Below are 18,660 nucleotides of genomic sequence, written 5' to 3'. Positions count from 1 at the left end.
CATGATAATATACTATCAACAAACCCTAAAACCATTGTAAAATTTATGATTTAAACAACTTTACAGCTCAAATAATACATGAGTTTTAACAGAATAATTCATGTTAGTGCTTTTATAAAATTCTAAGCTTCACATATTTGCTTTTAAACCCTTAAATAACTGGCCTTATTTACTTCCATTGTAAGTGTCTCACTGTAACCTTGATTTTTACTTTTTTAAATAAAAAGAGGGACAAGCTGAATTGATTTTTGTGGTAATCAACATTATGCCACAAATGCTGTCAATTGAGCTTAATTTGTATTAACATCGTGCGCACCCGTGGCCTCATGCGAGGACTGGCTATTTTGGATTCGCTATATGCATCGCATATTTTTAATTAATTTAAACCCATTGCATACTGTTCAAGACACTCTAAAGAGTCATTTAAGGGTTACATTTCTGACACACAGAGTCACGTGACCAAACACCATGCTGTTGATTTCCGTAAACTGCTTCAATGAGCGCAGCGCAAACAAAAGTGCCTCTGATAAGAAACCTTTTCAAATTTGTTCACTGAAACCTCTTTGGTTGTAAAGAATATCGTCTCTAGTTTCGTTTGATATGCTGCTTTAAATGTTTGCCGCCCTGATAAACATGAAGTACTTGTATGACTGCTGTGCAGCGGTTTTCTGACAGATGTTCCAAAAACATGTTCGCTATTTAGAATAATTTTTCACAGTAACAAATCTGTGGGTCATTTCACTTCATTTTAATCTAAAACAAATCTATTTTTGTTTGTTCGCACGGTACAATATGGTGCTATTCATTAACATTAGTAAATGCATTACTATACAAAATTGTATTTTTTCATGGTTGGCAGTGATTGGATGATGCTGGATATTACTTTGAATAATAATTATGTATTCACCTTTCTAGAAAATCAGCTGTAATGTCTATAACATATCAAAAACATTCTTGGACACATAATAAACTATTTGATTAAACAAATCTGACTTTCTATAGCTTGGTATTTCTAAAAAATGTCACAACATAGTCCTGCTGTCCACATATGATGACATTCATTTTTAGGAATATTATTTGCTTGTTTATTAGGTGCTACTAGTTACAAATAAAAAAACGTAATGGAAAATGCACACATAAGTCACGCAGGTTAAACACAGAATATTCCTTTAAGTTAGGAAAAAAACCTTAATGACAATACACTACTGTACAATTATAAAAATTTGTTTTCCTAACTCACGGGGTTTCTTGTAACCAAGCCCTTCTATCTCCTTATACAATGTAACAAAATTCATCAGCTTTGCTCTGTGACTTTGATATACAGAGACTAGGACATGATTATTTAAATATCAGCAACTACTTGGTAGAAATTCTGTTGTTTACACATAGGTCTTCCAGCTCATGGTAACATAAACTTTAGCCTTGAATTAATAATGACTCTTGTTTTTGTTCACCTAACTTGATATCTTATTCATTATTCATAAGAGGATGGGACAAGGGAGGTGAAAGGGTATGGCAATTTGTTTAAAGTTCATTCATTAGGTAGTATAATTATATTATTACATTGTTTATTAACGTATATAGCAAATGTACAGTAGCAATCAGAGCATGATACTGAGGAACAGGAAGATGCTTTTTTAACAGGAAGTTGCTCTCACCTCTTCTAGCACAAATTAGTTCATGAACACCACAGCTCCGCCCCCCACCTGCGGACAGAAAACAGAATTTATAAAAGAACTTGCAATTATGTAAGCACCTGCTGACTCTCTTTGGCATCGTAGCTAGTGTATATGTTATTGAATCAGTGCAATTCATATTCTACATGCACACTGCAGGAACACTTATTGCCTGTAACATTCAGATTAATTCAGCATCCCTTAAACACCTCTTTCTCTCTCACACAGGCACAAGCATATTTTTAGTCAAAGCCTTATCGATAAAGCATAATTTTGAACACAATGTTGGACTAGTGGCCAATGCCTGGCTGGTTGGGCATGGCACGATCAGTTCTTGTAGTCAATGTGTTGAATGCAAGAGAACTGGGCAGGGATAAAGACTTGAGCGACTTTGAAACGGGCCAAATTGTTCTGGCCAGACGGCTGAGTCAGAGCACCTCTGAAATGGCAAGGTTTGTGGGGTGCTCCTGGTCAGCAGTGCTGAGTACCTACCGACAGTGGTCCGAGGAGGGACAAACCACACACCGGCGACAGGTTGTTTGTTACCCAAGAATCATTGATGCACGAGAGCAACGTAAGCTATCCCATCTGGTCCGAAATGACAGAAGGTCTACTTTGGCAAAAGTCACAGAAAATGTTAATTATGGTTACAGGAGGAATGTGTCACAACACAATGCATCACACCCTGCTGCGTATATGGCTGTGTAGCCGCAAACCGGACAGAGTGCCCATGATAACCCCTGTCCACCATTGAAAGGGTCTCTAATGGGCACGCGAGCACCTGAACTGGACCTTGGAGCAGTGGAAGATGGTCGCCTGGTTTGATACGTCCCATTTTCTTTTATATCACATGTACGGCCGTGTACATGTGCTCCGTTTTCCTGGGGAAGTGATGGCACCAGGATGCACTGTGGGAAGGCGACAAGCCGGTGGCGGGAGAGTGATGCTTTGGGCAATGTTCTGCTAGAAAATCCTGGGTCTGGTCATTCATGTGGATGTCAATTTGACACGTGCCACCAACCTAAACATCGTTGCAGACCAGGTACACCCCTTCATGGCAATGGTGTTTCCTGATGGCAGTGGCCTCTTTCAGTAGGATAATGCATCCTGCCACACTGCACACAATGTTCGTAATGGTTTGAGGAACATGATGAAGAGTTAAAGGTGTGGCCTCTAAATTCCCCTGATCTCAATCCGATTGAGCATCCGTGGGATGCACTGGACCAACAAATCTGATCCACGGCGGCTCCACCTCGCAACTTACAAGGACTTAAAGGATCTGCTGCTAATGTCTTGGTGCCAGATATCACAGCAGGTCAGCGCTGTTTTGGAATCACACGGAGAACCAACAGCATATTAGGCAGGTAGTCATAATGTTTTAGCTCATGTATGTCAGAGATTAAAGTGTTTTCAGTTTTACATTTGAAAAATGTGTGTTTTATAAAATTATTGTTCTTCATAACCATATTAATTTTACCTGGAGAGATTCAAATCACTCTACCTCTAAAGATCTAAGTACAATACTAACAAAAAGTACCGCAAAGGAATTTTTCTTCGTGTATTACCATATTTTTTTTTAACAACGTACCATGGTAATGTCACGGCTGGACTGGGGTATTGGTACCTTGGTGTTTTACTACTGTAACCATTGTATAAGTAGTAAAACCACTGTCACCAGAAAAGTAACCACGGTTACTACAATATTACTTTAGTAAAACCATGGTTACTATATGGATACTACATTATATTGGATAATACAGTAGATTAAATCCATGGTTTCCATGGTTACATTACCACAATATATAGTAAAACAATCATTCATTTTGAACACAGTAATAATTCAGTTAGTATTCATGTTAGCCTATATATCAAAGCACTATTGTATTTCCATCTAATACACTTGTTTGCAGATTTTTTTGTATGAACACACTATAACAAATTATTATTGAAATAGGCCAGAAATTTTACCTTTTTTTACTCTAGAAATGTTGTAATTAACCATGGTTTACACAGTAGGCTAATACTATTCGTAACCATGGTTTTACCATAGTAATATTGTGGTAGCCTAACCACGACTAACCAAGTTTGTGGATTATATGGTTTTACAACAAATATCATATGGTTAAATCATATGGTTACAGGCCTGGCTCTAGCTCTAAGATGTAATTTAGGTCATAGGACCCATAGAACAACTGGAGGGGTGTGTGTAGGTGCAGATCTCAAGGTGGGCCAAATTCATTTTTCAGGCCCCTCTGTGGAGCCGGGCATGGGTTAGCCTACTTCTGTAGTAAAACATTGATTAAATTACGTAAGGGTATCACGCCATTCGTGTTTAGGTTACTAAATGTCAATATGTAAAAAAAAAATAAAAGGGAAAGACTCTTTTTGTCATAAGTCGCACCTGAGGACAATGTTTCAGTCAGTAAGACTTTTAATAGTGTTTTGGCAATCATCTAGTCTCAGGCTATGCGTGACTAGTATTCATATAACTTTTCATGATGGGACCTCCTGATATGAGTAACATGTAACAGATGGAGTCCTCGCTGTGTTGACATATATAAACACTGGCGATTTGTTTACGCGACGCAATCCTGTAACACGTTTTGTCCGCATTGGTGCAGCGCACGTAACCAGCGTCAAAAATCGCTTAGAGATAAAAACATTCGTCACGTTTAACATCCTATTACAGCATGTAGAAGCACATTCATAGCTTGTCCACGATAAGAGATAACAGTGTACTTACTGTGGTGGTCGGTTAAGATATAAGATACTTACCCTCAAACGCCATGATGCTGTGCGGGACCCGAGATAAACGAGAGAGAATGTTTCCATGCTGTGAGAGGGAGGCGAGAATGTACTGGGACAGTGATGATGATGCAGCATGAGGTTAACTGCCACACACACACACACACACACACACACACACGACAGAACTCAGTCATTAGTATCAAGGACACAAATAACAACACCCCTCCACATAACAGTAATGGCTGATACAGACCTAGCCAGCTGTTTGACCTTCCTCTTAGACATACCTATGAACTGTAACCCCTTCACTAAGTCTTTGTACATGACCTAGACTCCCCAAAATGAAGATTAATAATAGATACTTTTAACTATGTTAATAAAGAGGTGATTTAACTCTCCTAGGTTGTTCAATAAGGGTTGACAGCTATTCGCGGTCATTTTTGACCGAAAACAGTACAGGGTTTACTTAATTTTAATTTTATTTTGTAAGAAAGTATCACATTTCTTCTTCCGTGAAGTAAAAACATTAAAACGATGCGCTTCTTTTGGTATTTTACTCTATTTAAATCTTATTCACCTGTACACTACTCCATTATTTATTTGCATATGCAAATATGCAAGATTGTTAACTTCACTTCAGTAAAAACCTACACTTCTATAAGTTGAAACATGAAGAAAATACTTATAGATAATACGTTTTATGTATTGGTGGCAGATTGCTGATATCTGGTGAAAAAAACCGAACAAGTACATGACTTCAATCATGCCATAACAATAATAACCAGTAGATGGCGGCAGAGACTGTGTGGTCTGATCGCTTGTTATAACTTAATTTTTGATTATCACAAGTTATTCATTAGGATTTAGGGAATTTCTTTTAAACTATTATTTGTCAAAATTTGCCAGTTTTTTTTTTATAATTGTTTTAATATAATGTGGCATTATTGTATATTTACTTTCAAACCAGGGCATGATGATAAAAAAAGACATAGAAAAGCCTTTTGTTACCAATCATTTATTTTGTTTCTTTGCATTGTGGCTGATTTTTATTTTATTCATCAAATCTAAAACAAATGGCTCTGTTTTGGGGTGTCTCCCATTCATTTCCTATGGTCACGAACAGCAAAGGTGTCGTTTTTTTTTTAATTATTTTGAAAAATACTAATATAAGTATATAAATATCAAATATCTCTATATAAAAATAATTCTCCTTACAGATATTAAACATAACACAGGCACACACACACACACACACACACACACACACACACACACACACACACACACACACACACACACACACTCACTAACTCACCCCAGGAGACAGTTAATAAATTCCCTTTCAAGAATCATATAAACACATTATTGAGTTAATATAAGTCTATCCTGACTAGTAAGCTATACCACCAAATTCACAAATGTGTGTTGGATTGTAGACGATCCAACATCAAAATAATAATAACGATATTTAACAAGGATAGCCTACTGTAGATCCTCATGTTTATCATATAGGTTCCCTAAGGTGACCAGCATTGTCCTATTGAGACCCAAAACATTATCCGAGTAATCTGAATTGTTACCAAGAACTTAGGTTTGCTTATTTATTCATAACATCATTGATATTATAATATTATTTTGAAAAATTTAAAAAAAAGAAAGTTTTTCTTAAACATTATAATATGCCATATTTTATAATTTTATAATGAGGCTATAGAAATGTATAATATGTTTGTTTAAAACATCTGGAAGAAACATCAGTATAGCATATATATACACATACGCACCGACCACTTTACAGGAAACATGCACATACTTATTCATGCATTTATCTAATCAGCAAATCGTGTGGCAGCAGTGCAATGCATAAAATCATGCAGATACGATTGAGGAGATTCAGTTGATGTTCGCATCAACCGTCTTTTTACTCAGAATGGTGCCAAAAACAAAAAAACATCCAGTGATATATATAGGGTTGGGTAACGGAATACATGTAAAAGGATATGTATTTAAAATACAATAAATGTATTCCACTACAGTTACAATTTAAAAAGTTGTTAATCAGAATACAGTTACATTAAAAAAGTATTTTGATTCCTTAACAGATTACTTTGATTTATTGTCATTACGTTTAAATGTGCTGTAAGTGACTTCAGTTGAATTAGCCACGCCCACTCTTTCCAAAATGAGCTTTGTTGAGAGCAGAAATGGTTGTTAAAAACAACAATAGCAAAACAGCGCCCTCAACTGACAATTGTTAAGAAAAATACTGCTTAAAATGCATTATGCCTCAATAATTAGTTGCAACTACAATACAAAAACGCACAAATGGATTGACAGGCAGAAAGCTTACAGCACCTTTAATAACGAGTCTGACATTTGAACAGTGGTGAAAAACTTTTTTTTTTTTTTTAGATGTCTTACATTCACATAAGCAGACATAGAAGTAAGATTGAAGTAAGTTTAGAGTGGCAGAAATAGAAATAAACCATGTGTAAATAGTAATGTGAACGTTTAGCTTCATGCTAACCCTTACATAAAGTCTAGCGGCTTGGCAAACTAGCTGTAAACTTGCCAAAAATTCACCACTCTTTATTTTCACATGCAAATGAGCATGAGATTCGACGCAAATATTTGCCAAGAGTTTTATATTTGCCAAGATTATATTATATTATATTATAAGACTATTGGCCATCACCTCAAGCATTTAGTTCCAGAGAAAAGCCTTGTCATCTTTAACAGGACTTAAAACAGTGGCCTGTGGGACATGTAATTTAAAAAGCACGCATATACAGTGGACAGAATGTGTCTCAGCGTCCTGCGTCAAGCGGAACGCCTCCTTCTCCGCATTCATCAAGCGCTGTACATTTCCGCATGTCTGACATCAGCCTTCACTCAACCTAGGAAGTTCAGCGCGCGGTGCGTTATCGGGTCTGTTATACAATGAGTGAAATAAAACCAGGAGATGCATCCTCAACGCATAAGGATGCTTCCTCAGATGAAACAGACTGGGCAGCTGCTAAAGCACACTTTGAAAACTTGAAATCAAAGAAACCAAGACCCGTAAGTACAGTAAACAAACTGTCAAGTTCAGCAAACCGATACTCATACCACTGTTTATAATATAAGTTCATTTAGACTTTTGGAAAGCATATGATCATATTGGCGATTATTGTTTTTCACGTGTTTAACAGCCCAAGCCGATACATGCAGTTACAATCGGAGTTTCATCCCGGACCTTATTTGAAATGGTGGCGGAGAGGAAGATCTATGAGGAAGAAGGGCTGGAGAAGTATGTTGAGTATCAGCAAGAGCACGAGAGTGAGCCGCTGAAACCCGGTGTAGCCTTTCCTTTCGTCAGGGTGAGACTATACACTTGAACACTGATGACACATTTCGCTGGACTTGACTATCTTTGTCGAACGTCTAATAAAAGCGAGCGATGCTACTAAACGAGAACGCTCCATTAAATCAACGTTAGCTGAAATGCACGCCCACTTTTTCTGCCGTCTTGTTTCCGGAAGTATGTTTCCCCATACATTTCTTCCATAGGCTCATCATTAAATCCTTCATAAGAGAGTTTTAAGCCATGAACCAAACCAACCAGCCCCGAGTTGAATCACAACATCATCACTAAATTTGTTTTGAAGTGACAAAAAATAACAAAAAGACAAAGGTACAATACCTTATTATCATTAATGATGGCACAAACTACAGTCCTAGGATTGCCACCCGGCCTTAAAATACAGAATCGTCCAGTAATTAAAGATAAAATTATGCATCATGTATTGAATCAATATGAGACACGATTTGTCCCGTATTTAAGCTGATCAGATGGCGAAATAATTCCAGATCGCTAATTTAACACTGATATAAGTTTGAAAATGTGCCTACTGTGGGTAAAGGACTGTCCGATAAGTCCACAAATGGTGCTAAAACTGTGGATTGTTTTCTATATACATGTTCAATAAGGTCAAACAATGTATGAATACAATCACTGAGTCATACAGACAAGTAGAGGTGATGGGAGAAAAAAAATACATACAAACCAACCCAAATTTATACATAAATAATATAAAGGAGACAAATAATCGAAAATATAAAAATAAATATATTTTTAACATATAAAAGTTTTATTTTTTTTTATAAGTCAGGGGTCAGGAAAGTTTTAATTTCAGCATATAAGAAAGGGTATAATTTTTTTTTATTAATAACACATATTAACTCATTTGCATCATTAATACATTACTGCTAAAACTGTGGAGGATGTGGTTAGTGGCTATGATCTGTGAAGTCTCTCAGTTTAAAAAAAAAGTTTGGTAAAACAAGCAGAAGTAAAACGATCTTCTACCCACGATCCTTCTGCATTTTTATGGAACCCAAAATACTTCCACACTTCCAATTTAACCCTTTTAGAAGGTAGAAAAAAGGGTTAGCTGCGTTCGTCCTTCAGCCATGCTTCTCATCCACTTTGGTTTTGTATCAGAATACCATACCAAGAGTTTTCATAAACTCATTGGTTTTGAGCACATAGTTTTACCGTTTGTCGCATTTTGCCATCATTTTATCACACACTGTTGCACAGGCTGAATTAATTAAATCAGGCTCTGACAAGGACAGTCCTCTGTGCCGTCTGACATGCCTCCATAAACTTTACAAAAGCACAGAAGGAAAATAGATGCCAGGAAAATGCTGCTTCAACTTTCTTTGCTCAAAAACGGCATCTTCTTTCATTCTGACAAAATAATAAATGCCTTTTACTCTCCATTCTTGTCAGAGAGCATATCTCAATAACGTTGTATAGTAAACAGACACGCAGATCTCGCATTCAGCATTGCTTATCATACCTCAAACGGGAATTTTGAAGCCATATTGATAACATACTTTATTTTTTTTTTAAACTCACGGCTGTGGTCATGGTGTGAACTGACTTTATAGGAATCCATTGTTCTGATTTAAAATGATAATTGTGGGGATAAATCTGCAGGAAGTAGCGTTTGGTGTACAAAGGCCTTTACAGTGGGAACGTACTAGTTTTGTCATATCGTAAGCAGTGTGGACAGGGTGTCAGACCAGCTTAGAAGACTTTGTAAAAGTTATTGTACCTTTTTCTGAATACATTTTACTCACTAAAAAGGTATTTGCCTATAGTCATAGCTATGGTTTTGTCGTTAAAATCTGAACTCAGGCGCTGATGAATGTAAATGATCGACTGAGGGATCTCTATCCAGACAGTGAAGAGCTGTTCGACATTGTTCTCATGACCAATAATCACGCCCAGGTCGGGGTGCGACTCATGAATAGCATCAATCACTACGGTAGGTGTGCCGTTCCCTACTGTAAGAAACTGGCTTACCAGGTTACTCCTACTGTTGTTAAAATATCTGAATGTTACAGTATAATGTGAGACAAACCACTGTGAGCAACACTTAAAGATAAATATTTTACCACTGAAGTTAAAGCTGGAGTTTATTGGTCAAGTAAGATTGTATTTTCAAGGACTTTGTCTAGTTCAAAGCTGCTGTAGACATTTTGTTTTTGTACCAAGCATAAAAATTCCCACCAACTGACAGTTGTCACTGAAAAACACCTAGTCTCTGAGAACAGCAAAAATGATCACACTGGAAATTTTAATTATTTTTCCCACTCCATTTAGTGTCTGTTAATAGTGGCACAGCAATCGCTTACAGCAGGTTTAAAGGGGTCATGACCTGAGGAATTTCATGTTCCTTGATCTTTAGACATATAAGAAAGAGGTCATTGTAAAAAGTGTGGTGAGCAGCAAAAGAGCAAGTAGATAGAGCAGGTCAGTCAAGATGTCATGTTTATTCTGTTGGTTCCTGTTTTTCATGTCTCTTATTTTGAAAAGTTCATGTCTTGTTTTGTTCCTGTTTCCTTGTCATGTGATCTTCCTGTTTCCCTCCATGTTCATGTGTCTTGTTTTCATTGGTTCATTGTTTGATTACTTTGTTATCAGTTCTAGTTTGTCATTGGTTTTAGTTTATTGTCTTGTTATCTTGTTTAGAGTTCTGTTTGTTCATTGGCTTATGTTTCCCCATATCCATGCATTTAAGCCCTCATGTTTACCATTGTCTCTTGTCTAGTATTGATGTATGTTTAGGTCAAGCCAAGTTTAAGTTTATTTTAGTTCATGTGTTGAGTTAGGGTTTTCACGATTGTAAATAAACTGCACTTGGGTTCTTCAATTCACATCATCGTTATCGTGTCATCATCATTGCCATTGCCAGCTACAAGCGTTACAGAGCCTGCACAGCCAACTTCGTCCTCATGGAGGAGGAGGAGGAGAAGGGATTTCGTCAGAGGTCGCTCCCGAGTCTGTACTCATGCCCACGACCACAGAGGTTGCTCCCAAGACTCTACCCATGTTCACGACCACATGGACCATCTCCGAGTCTCTGCCCATGTTCACGACCACATGGACCATCTCCGAGTCTCTGCCCATGTACACGACCATGGAGGTCGTTTCCCAGTTATCCACGGCTCCACCATTCACGGCCTTGCCCCACGTCATTGCAGCCAAGCCAGAGTCAGCTCCAGGCCACGCCGCAGCCAAGCCAGAGTCAGCTCCAGGCCACGCCGCAGCCAAGCCAGAGTCATCTCTTGGGTTCTTCAATTCACGTTATCGTCATCGTGTCATCATCCTTGCCATTGCTAGCTACAAGCGTTACACAAGAGCAGAGAGCCAATCATAACAGTGGTCGTATACTCTCAAGTGTTAAAGGAGAAGCAGCATCAAATCTGAGCATTTCTGACCAAAGGCTTACGCCCGTTTCACACATACTCCGTTTGCAGTGCGTATGCGGTGCATATTTTTTTCCGTACCCATGTTAACAGGTTAGAGCTTTTACACTGCAGTCCGTCGATCCGTTCCAGTTGCGGTGCGTATACAGCAGTGCAGCGATCGTTTACGCACTGCGTCTATTTTTGCTGTGCGCACCACACTGAATTAAAGTGGCAGCGCATTGTTCACATTAAAATAGACATAGATTGACAAGAAACTGTAATCATTTCATCATATACGCATAATTTCAGTTAATGTGTTCTACAGTTACTAAATTACAGGGTCAAGAAAAACAAAAAAGAATGATTATAGTCCCAAAAGTTGCAAAATGCCATCCTATATGATTTTTTACCCTAAAAAAGACTGAGACGCATTTGTGTTCACTCTTTCTTCTCCCTCTTAGCAACAGATATAGCGCGATAGCTTTTCTTCAACTCGAACTACATGTAAAACAAAGAATCACAATGATTAAAATGAATTTTCATACTGTTTCAATGCCTTAAACAATCTCAAATTTAACGTTTGGGTTTAATATCAAAATTCCTTACACATTTTTGATTTTGTGACACACAGAAACTGCGGATCAGTAGCGCACTGCAAACGCAACATATGTGAAAGCACTATAGCGCGTGCTGCTCCTGTACCGTATATGCACCGCATACGTACCGCATACGCACTGCACACGGAGTATGTGTGAAACGGGCGTTAGAATGAAGTTGGAAAATCATCATGTTTTACTAATATATGACAATATATTTTGTTCACAAAACTTTACTAATATTAAAAGTGAACCTCAAGGAACATATTAAATTGATAAAGGCATGTCATGTCCCCTTTAAACACAACACATACTGCATGCAGTACAATACTACAAGCAGATACAGCAGTTGAACGGCATATGAAAATACCCCTTTTCTTCATTTTACAGATCTGAACATAGAGCGATTCTGCATGACTGGAGGTCAGAGCCCAATCGGTTACCTCAAGGCTTACATGACTAACCTGTATCTCTCCAAAGACACCAAGAAAGTCCAGGAGGCCATTGAAGAGGGTAAGTGGATAATAAATACATAACTGTAGTATAATAACCTCAACATAAGTATTTAATTCATTTAAATAAAGTTTTTATTTAGGTTTTTAAATAAACCTAAATAAAACTGCAATGTCAAAGTATTGTTAAAATATGCTTTGGAGTTAGCCTACTTATAATGGAATTAGCACTTCCTCTTTTTTTATTTAAAAAATAAATAAATATATAAACCACGAGTAGAGGGGAAACATAGGCTATAAGGACCTACAATGCAACAAATATGTGTAGTGTTTAAATATAATTAAAGCCAGTTCCATATTTAAAGATAAATGTAATAATAAACAGGTTAAAGAGCAGTATTTAGTAGCGTTGACCTGTGAACATTCAGTAGTTGGATGTCCCATCTTAGCACCCTCTGACTCGTACAGATTTTGAGTATGCAGGGAAACATTTTGCAGAGTTTAACAATCCAGGATGTGCTTCGACATTCATACCATCATACAGTACAGCTCTCCTAAAACATCAATAAGTACCTCTACTCTAAATTAAACATATTCATTTGATGCGTGGTTATCGATTTCATTCACTAAATTGCACAACTCTCTAGATCTATGTGAAGCATCAGCTATAGTTTACACGAGATATGGCTGTGACCTGACGTCACATCAAAACAAGTCAAGAGTAATCGAGCACACGCTTCAATCTACGATAAACCAATGCAGGACCCGCCCACATCATTATCATACAAGAGACAGAAATGTAAAAATAAATACAAAAATAAATAAATGTGGGAATATTTAAATATGGAAATAAATACATGTGGGAATAAATTAATATAAACATAAATGAACGCATAAATAATTTTTTTTTTATTTTTTTTTTTTTTTACAAAATTTAAGATTAATTTAAAATAATAAATAAAGGAAAAAAGTTATACAAAAATAAATTCAGGAATACATTTAATTAAAAACTAATTATATTTGTTTTATCAAGACATTTAGTTCTTTATTTATTTTCTTATTATTACATTTATTTATTTATTATTTTTGCAGGTTTCGTCCTCCAATTAATTAAGGATATTTTAATAGAAAACAGCAAACTGTACATTTATAGCAATTGATGGGCTCTTCCATTTATGTATGGTTTACACATGATTAAATTCAATAACATTAACCCTTTAAGCTCTGAACATGTTTTTAAAGATTTCCTGTTTCAGTAGCATACATGCATTTAAAGGCTTATAACTTGACAAAAAACAAAAAAAAACAAAAAACAATGAGGGTCATGTGTGGTATAATTTTAAATAAAACAAATATCATTTTTAATTATATAGATTATGATAAATTCTGAGACTCTCAGCATAAGAAACTGCTGAAAATCACAACGTGAGTTGAAAATGTACTTTTTTCGTATTTTTCTTATTTTACATTATCTCTGGGTGTAATTAAGGTAGCGCCGAAGAACTGCTTTTGCTTTGTTCTCAATCATGTAAACTGTAACAATTCAACAAAGCAATTAAAAGTTATAGCATTACAAAAATAATTTATCCTTGTGTACTAAAACATCTCCATGTGTCCAAAAGCCTCTGCAAACAAATAAAACATAATACTTGTGCATAAGAACAAATTACACATGCAAACACTACAATGACTAAGGGTATGCTTAGCATGCAGACATGATTTTAGTAGTGAGATTTCATAGAATAAGTTTCATTCAGTGCCATTTGAGTCATTATTGAGTCTGTGTCATGTACTTGGCGCCATCTCCTGGTGGCCATATGTAACAGTCACCAATCGAATGACACTCCGCTTAAATATGGAGAACTATCACCACTGGTTGGAGCAATCTGACCCCAGTCCGATTAGTTTAGGGTTCTATGATGCTACAACATTTCTGATGACTTCATCCGACCCAGACTGTGTGCACATTGTGCTTTGTGTCAATTATCTAATGATCTATGCATCCGATTACCTTGTGTGTGATAATCGCCTCCACTAAGTTATGGTATGTGTATTTATTGTTTAGTTTATTTTTCGTGAATTTATAAGCAAAAACGTGGCATATAAGTAACACCTGTTCACATGAAACATATATGTCAAAGACGTATACTTAACTATTACTTGCTAGATTTTTTTGTCTGTGAGTAAAATTAATTTGCTGGTTGTATTCTACTCTTTGAGAGCTTTCCAAAAACATATGCCTCGTAGCTATTTGATGAGATTGATGTTTTTTACTGATTACAATAATATGTACAGTTCAAAAGTTTGATAAATCATCAAAACGGAGCACTTCTGATTAGTCTGCAAAATTTAAAGCACTTTTTCAGCTTTAATCGTAATGCGTACATGTATTATAAAGTACAGCATCTAAGCTTTCAAACAATACGGTTGGTCAAGACTAATTGTTAATTTTGAAAGAAAATTAAATAAAATGTTTGCCACCTGCGGGGCCCATCCAAGCTTAAAGGAATGTTCTAGGTTCAATACAAGTTAAGCTTAATCACAAGCATTTGTGGCATAATGTTGAATTAATTTCGACTTGTTCCTCCTGGGTTCCAGAGAGGCACTTACAATGGAAGTGAATGGGGGCCAATTTTTTAACATTAAAATGCACACTTTTTCAAAAATATAACCACAAGACATAAACAACATGCATGTACACACGAGTTTAGTGTGATAAAATCACTTAATAGCCTTTTATGTGTAAAGTTATATCCAATTTTACAACTTTTTTACCATGACGATGTAATGTCAACAAACCCTAAACCAACTGTAAAAATGTCAATTTAAACAACTTTACAGCTAAAATAATACACACGTTTTAACAGAAGAATGAATGCAAGTACTTTTATAAAATTATACTCTTCAGAATTCTGTTTAAACCCTCAAAAAATTGGCCACGCTCACTTTCATTGTTAGTGAATCACAGGTCTGATCATTATCCTATATTATAGGCTGGTGTTAATATGGGTGTGGTAATGGGTGTGGTTATATAAGACTGGGTACATTGTGATTTTGTTGCACACTGAAGAAGGCACACGCCAAAACGCGTCTGTGCAAAATAAACAATATATGCGTAGTGCGGCCTCTTTTTCCATTCTATAGTGAATCACAGGAACATCGATTTTTCCTTAGATTTTTAAAGAAAAGGAGGAAGGAATCGATTTATTTTTGTGGTAATCAGCATTATGCCACAAATGCTGTCGATTTAGCTTAACTTGTGTTGAACCCAGAACATTACTTTTAAAGGGTAATAAAACATTATACATAATAAACATGAAAAGTGTTGTATATAAAATATACCTAAATGTGTTATATAAAGTACTGTGCAAAATGTGGCATAGTGAGAATGTCTTCAAAAATAATGCCATAAATAGTTTTAATTTATCAATTAATGTCATACAAAGTCCAGTAAACATAAAAAAGCTAAATCAATGTTTGTTGTGACAACCTCCACCTTCAAAACAGCACCAATTCTCCTAGGTACACCTGGACACAGTTTTTCTTGGTTGACAGATTGGATGTTTCAAGCTTCTTGGAGAACTTTCCCCAGTTCTTCTATCTATTTAGTCTCAATTGCTTCTGTCTCTTTATGTAATCCCTGACTGACTCAATGATGTTGAGATCTGGGCTCTTTGGGGGCCATACCATCTGTTGTAGGACACTTCTATTCTATTCAATTATTTTCTATTGGCAAAACTAATGTTTGGAAGTCTAAAATGTGTATTTCCTATTGACACTTTAAAGCTGAAATAACCAACCAAGACAAATATTTTTAACATTTTATGTGCACAGTACTGTACATATATTTTATTTTTTTTTCAAACTCCTCACTTTTCAAACTGAATTTTTCAAAATGCTCTAATATTTGTTTGTTATTCTGATAAACCCAGTGTGTGGTATTTTTTTTCTTAAAGGTATAGCAGCAGCCATCATGTTTAAGCCTAATGTGGAGACAAAGCTGTCTGAGACTCAGCTGCGTGTGGCCTTCGATGGAGACGCTGTACTCTTCTCTGACGAGTCTGAGATCATTGTGAAGCAGCACGGCCTGGACACGTTCTTTGAGCATGAAAAAAGCCATGAGAACAAACCACTCGCTCAGGTATGAGATGTGGATTTTATTCTCTCTATGGTGTTAAAAATTGCACCAACTTGCAACAATCAGCAACATCAATTTCATTCTAATTTTTGACTTCAACGGTCAATGGGCAGATAAATATAGTGATATAGAAGATTCTTCCTTAATCACATACCTTAATGTGGCAGGGTGGAGGGCGGGGCCGGGTCATGATTCCACACAGCCGGCCCCTAAACAGGCTAATTAGCCCTCGAGAGGGATAAAGGCCGACTGTGAGCGGGAAGGGGCTCCTGGGAGGATTGGAGACAGTCCTCCGGCCCCTGGAGGACGGAACAAACCGCCGCATTCTGGTGGATGGAAGGGGTCTCCCCCGCCATTGGCAGCAGTCCTCCCGTTCCAGGCGGTCGGCCAGGAGACCCTCCACTGCCGTCTTCGGTCAGCCTTTATCCCTCTCGAGGGCTAATTAGACTGATTAGGGGCCGGGTGTGCGGAATCACGACCCGGCCCTGCCCTCCGCCCTGCCACACTTACAGTTATTTATTTTATACAACACCACATGGTTAACTCCTTATTTGAGTCATCTTTAACTTTAGGACTTGAAGTGAACTGTCATAGTTGCTTGAGCAATGGCAGCTGCTAATAATAGGTTCCAGTGACTGAAATACTGCTCACCTCTGCTTTTACAGGGCCCTCTAAAGTGCTTTCTTGAGGCTCTGGGGAAGCTCCAGAAGAAATTCTATGCCAAGAATGAGCGATTGAACTGCCCAATTCGCACATTCTTGGTGACCGCCCGAAGCGCAGCCAGCTCTGGAGCCCGAGTCCTTAAGACACTCAGAAGCTGGGGCCTGGAGATTGATGAGGCTTTGTTCCTTGCCGGGGCCCCCAAAGGGCCTCTGCTGCAGAAGATTCGCCCACACATCTTCTTTGATGACCAGATGTTCCACATTGAGGGTGCCAAGGAGATGGGCACTATCTCTGCCCATGTGCCATATGGAATAGGACAGAAATATAACAAAGGGAAGCTGATTGAGCAGCCAGAAATACAGTCAAAATAAGAGATGCCACTTTTAAGCTGTTACATTCTCAGTCACAAATGCTGTTCATTACATTGTTTATCATATATATTGCATAAATAGCGTGAAGTTAAAATGAGGGTATATATATATATATATATATATATATATATATATATATATATATATATATATATAATGACTTGTTTCACAATAGGCTTTGAAATGATCAGAACATGTTTTGTCCTTATCTAGAAAGTACTGTACGATTCTTCTTATCTTACATAATTCTGCTATGTGCTCATAAAACTTTTGCTATTGTATTTTATATTACTTGCAATAATGCAAAATAGTTTTTATATTCTAGACACCATCAGACCTGCTGTTTGATACTGGAACACTATCTGTTTGTCTGTCTCTATCTATCTGTCTCTATTTGTCTATCTCTGTCTGTCTGTATCTATCTATCTATCTATCTGTATCTGTCTGTCTGTCTATCTGTCTATCTACCTACCTACATGATATTTGTTATGGAATATTTTAGACAGTTTTACTTTTTATGTGTTTGCATATAACAACAAGATTAACTGTATACGTGCATACAGACTGTTTAAGGTTAAAGGGTTAGTTAAAAGCTAATTGTCCATTTGAAAAAAAAAATTATATTTACAAAGCATGTATTCAGTCAACAGACTCAGACTGATGTTCTAGAATACTAATATTAGCTGACTGTTCTGAGTGTACTGTTTTTATTTTCGCCCTAAGATGGATCTACAGGGTAAATCAGTTCAAGTGAAAATTAGTCATTTACATTATTATCATCATTACAGTTGTGTTAAATTAGTCACCTGCCCATGATGTTGCTTTGTGGTTACAAATATTGACAATTTTTATGTCTCAGTGTACTACTTTGGGTTATGCTTTCCATATATTAGTATTTTGCATGCGAATGACAATTGCCTGATGTTTGTAAGTGTATCAAAAGCAAAACGTGTTACGATGCAAAATTGGTATTACAGTTACACTTCGTTTCATTTAATATGACATTTTTGTTTAAATATATTTTATAACTAATGTGTTATATTTTTTCGCTGTTCATGTAACCACCTGCTTTTTTGATTTGTGTTTACTAATGTAATCAAGCATTTTCACTATAAAAGCAAATTTTATGCAGCACTTTTTCTATCCATCATGAGTGAAGTACATTGGTATTTATATTTTATGGAGATCAGTGGCGGCTGCTGGTCTTTCAAAGAGGGGAAGCTCATTTTTGGCCTACATTATAAACTTATTTACCCTATTTTTTTGCACTAAATC

The 18,660-nt window shown here is 36.7% G+C and overlaps 2 protein-coding genes across 4 annotated transcripts in view; one reads left to right on the top strand and one right to left on the bottom strand.

Annotated features, from left to right (window-relative positions):
• syt14b (synaptotagmin XIVb) overlaps positions 1-4,630 on the bottom strand; it is a 28,370-nt gene extending 23,740 nt beyond the window's left edge. For 2 of the 3 annotated variants that reach the window (XM_052096266.1, XM_052096267.1), the window contains exons 1-2: positions 4,452-4,621; positions 1,659-1,706 (exon numbers count right to left, since the gene is read on the bottom strand). In XM_052096266.1, the coding sequence (XP_051952226.1) occupies positions 1,659-1,706; positions 4,452-4,464 (61 nt within the window). In that variant the 5' untranslated portion in view covers positions 4,465-4,621. Of the gene's footprint in view, positions 1-1,658; positions 1,707-4,451 lie in introns of all 3 variants that reach the window. The other variant, XM_052096268.1, reaches the window with a different exon arrangement.
• Positions 4,631-7,292: 2,662 nt separating this feature from the next.
• On the top strand, positions 7,293-18,417 carry nt5c1bb (5'-nucleotidase, cytosolic IB b). Its single transcript, XM_052096271.1, has 6 exons — positions 7,293-7,484; positions 7,616-7,783; positions 9,610-9,739; positions 12,152-12,274; positions 16,170-16,354; positions 17,017-18,417. Exons 1-6 carry the CDS (start codon positions 7,365-7,367, stop codon positions 17,383-17,385), a joined length of 1,095 nt encoding a protein of 364 aa, XP_051952231.1. The 5' UTR covers positions 7,293-7,364; the 3' UTR covers positions 17,386-18,417.
• Positions 18,418-18,660: the final 243 nt, after the last annotated feature.

The sequence above is a fragment of the Xyrauchen texanus genome, chromosome 28, assembly GCF_025860055.1.
Source record: "Xyrauchen texanus isolate HMW12.3.18 chromosome 28, RBS_HiC_50CHRs, whole genome shotgun sequence".
In the NCBI taxonomy this organism is placed as follows: Eukaryota; Metazoa; Chordata; class Actinopteri; order Cypriniformes; family Catostomidae; genus Xyrauchen; species Xyrauchen texanus.
The sequence above is the reverse complement of the archived record's forward strand: the minus strand, read 5'-3'. Positions and strand labels throughout refer to the sequence as shown.

Excerpts from the sequence above, each read along its gene's own strand:
- nt5c1bb (XM_052096271.1), top strand. The coding sequence starts at position 7,365 with ATGAGTGAAATAAAACCAGGAGATGCATCCTCAACGCATAAGGATGCT. Across the intron at positions 7,485-7,615 it reads AATCAAAGAAACCAAGACCC|CCCAAGCCGATACATGCAGT; the intron begins GTAAGTACAGTA and ends CGTGTTTAACAG. Across the intron at positions 9,740-12,151 it reads GAATAGCATCAATCACTACG|ATCTGAACATAGAGCGATTC; the intron begins GTAGGTGTGCCG and ends TTCATTTTACAG.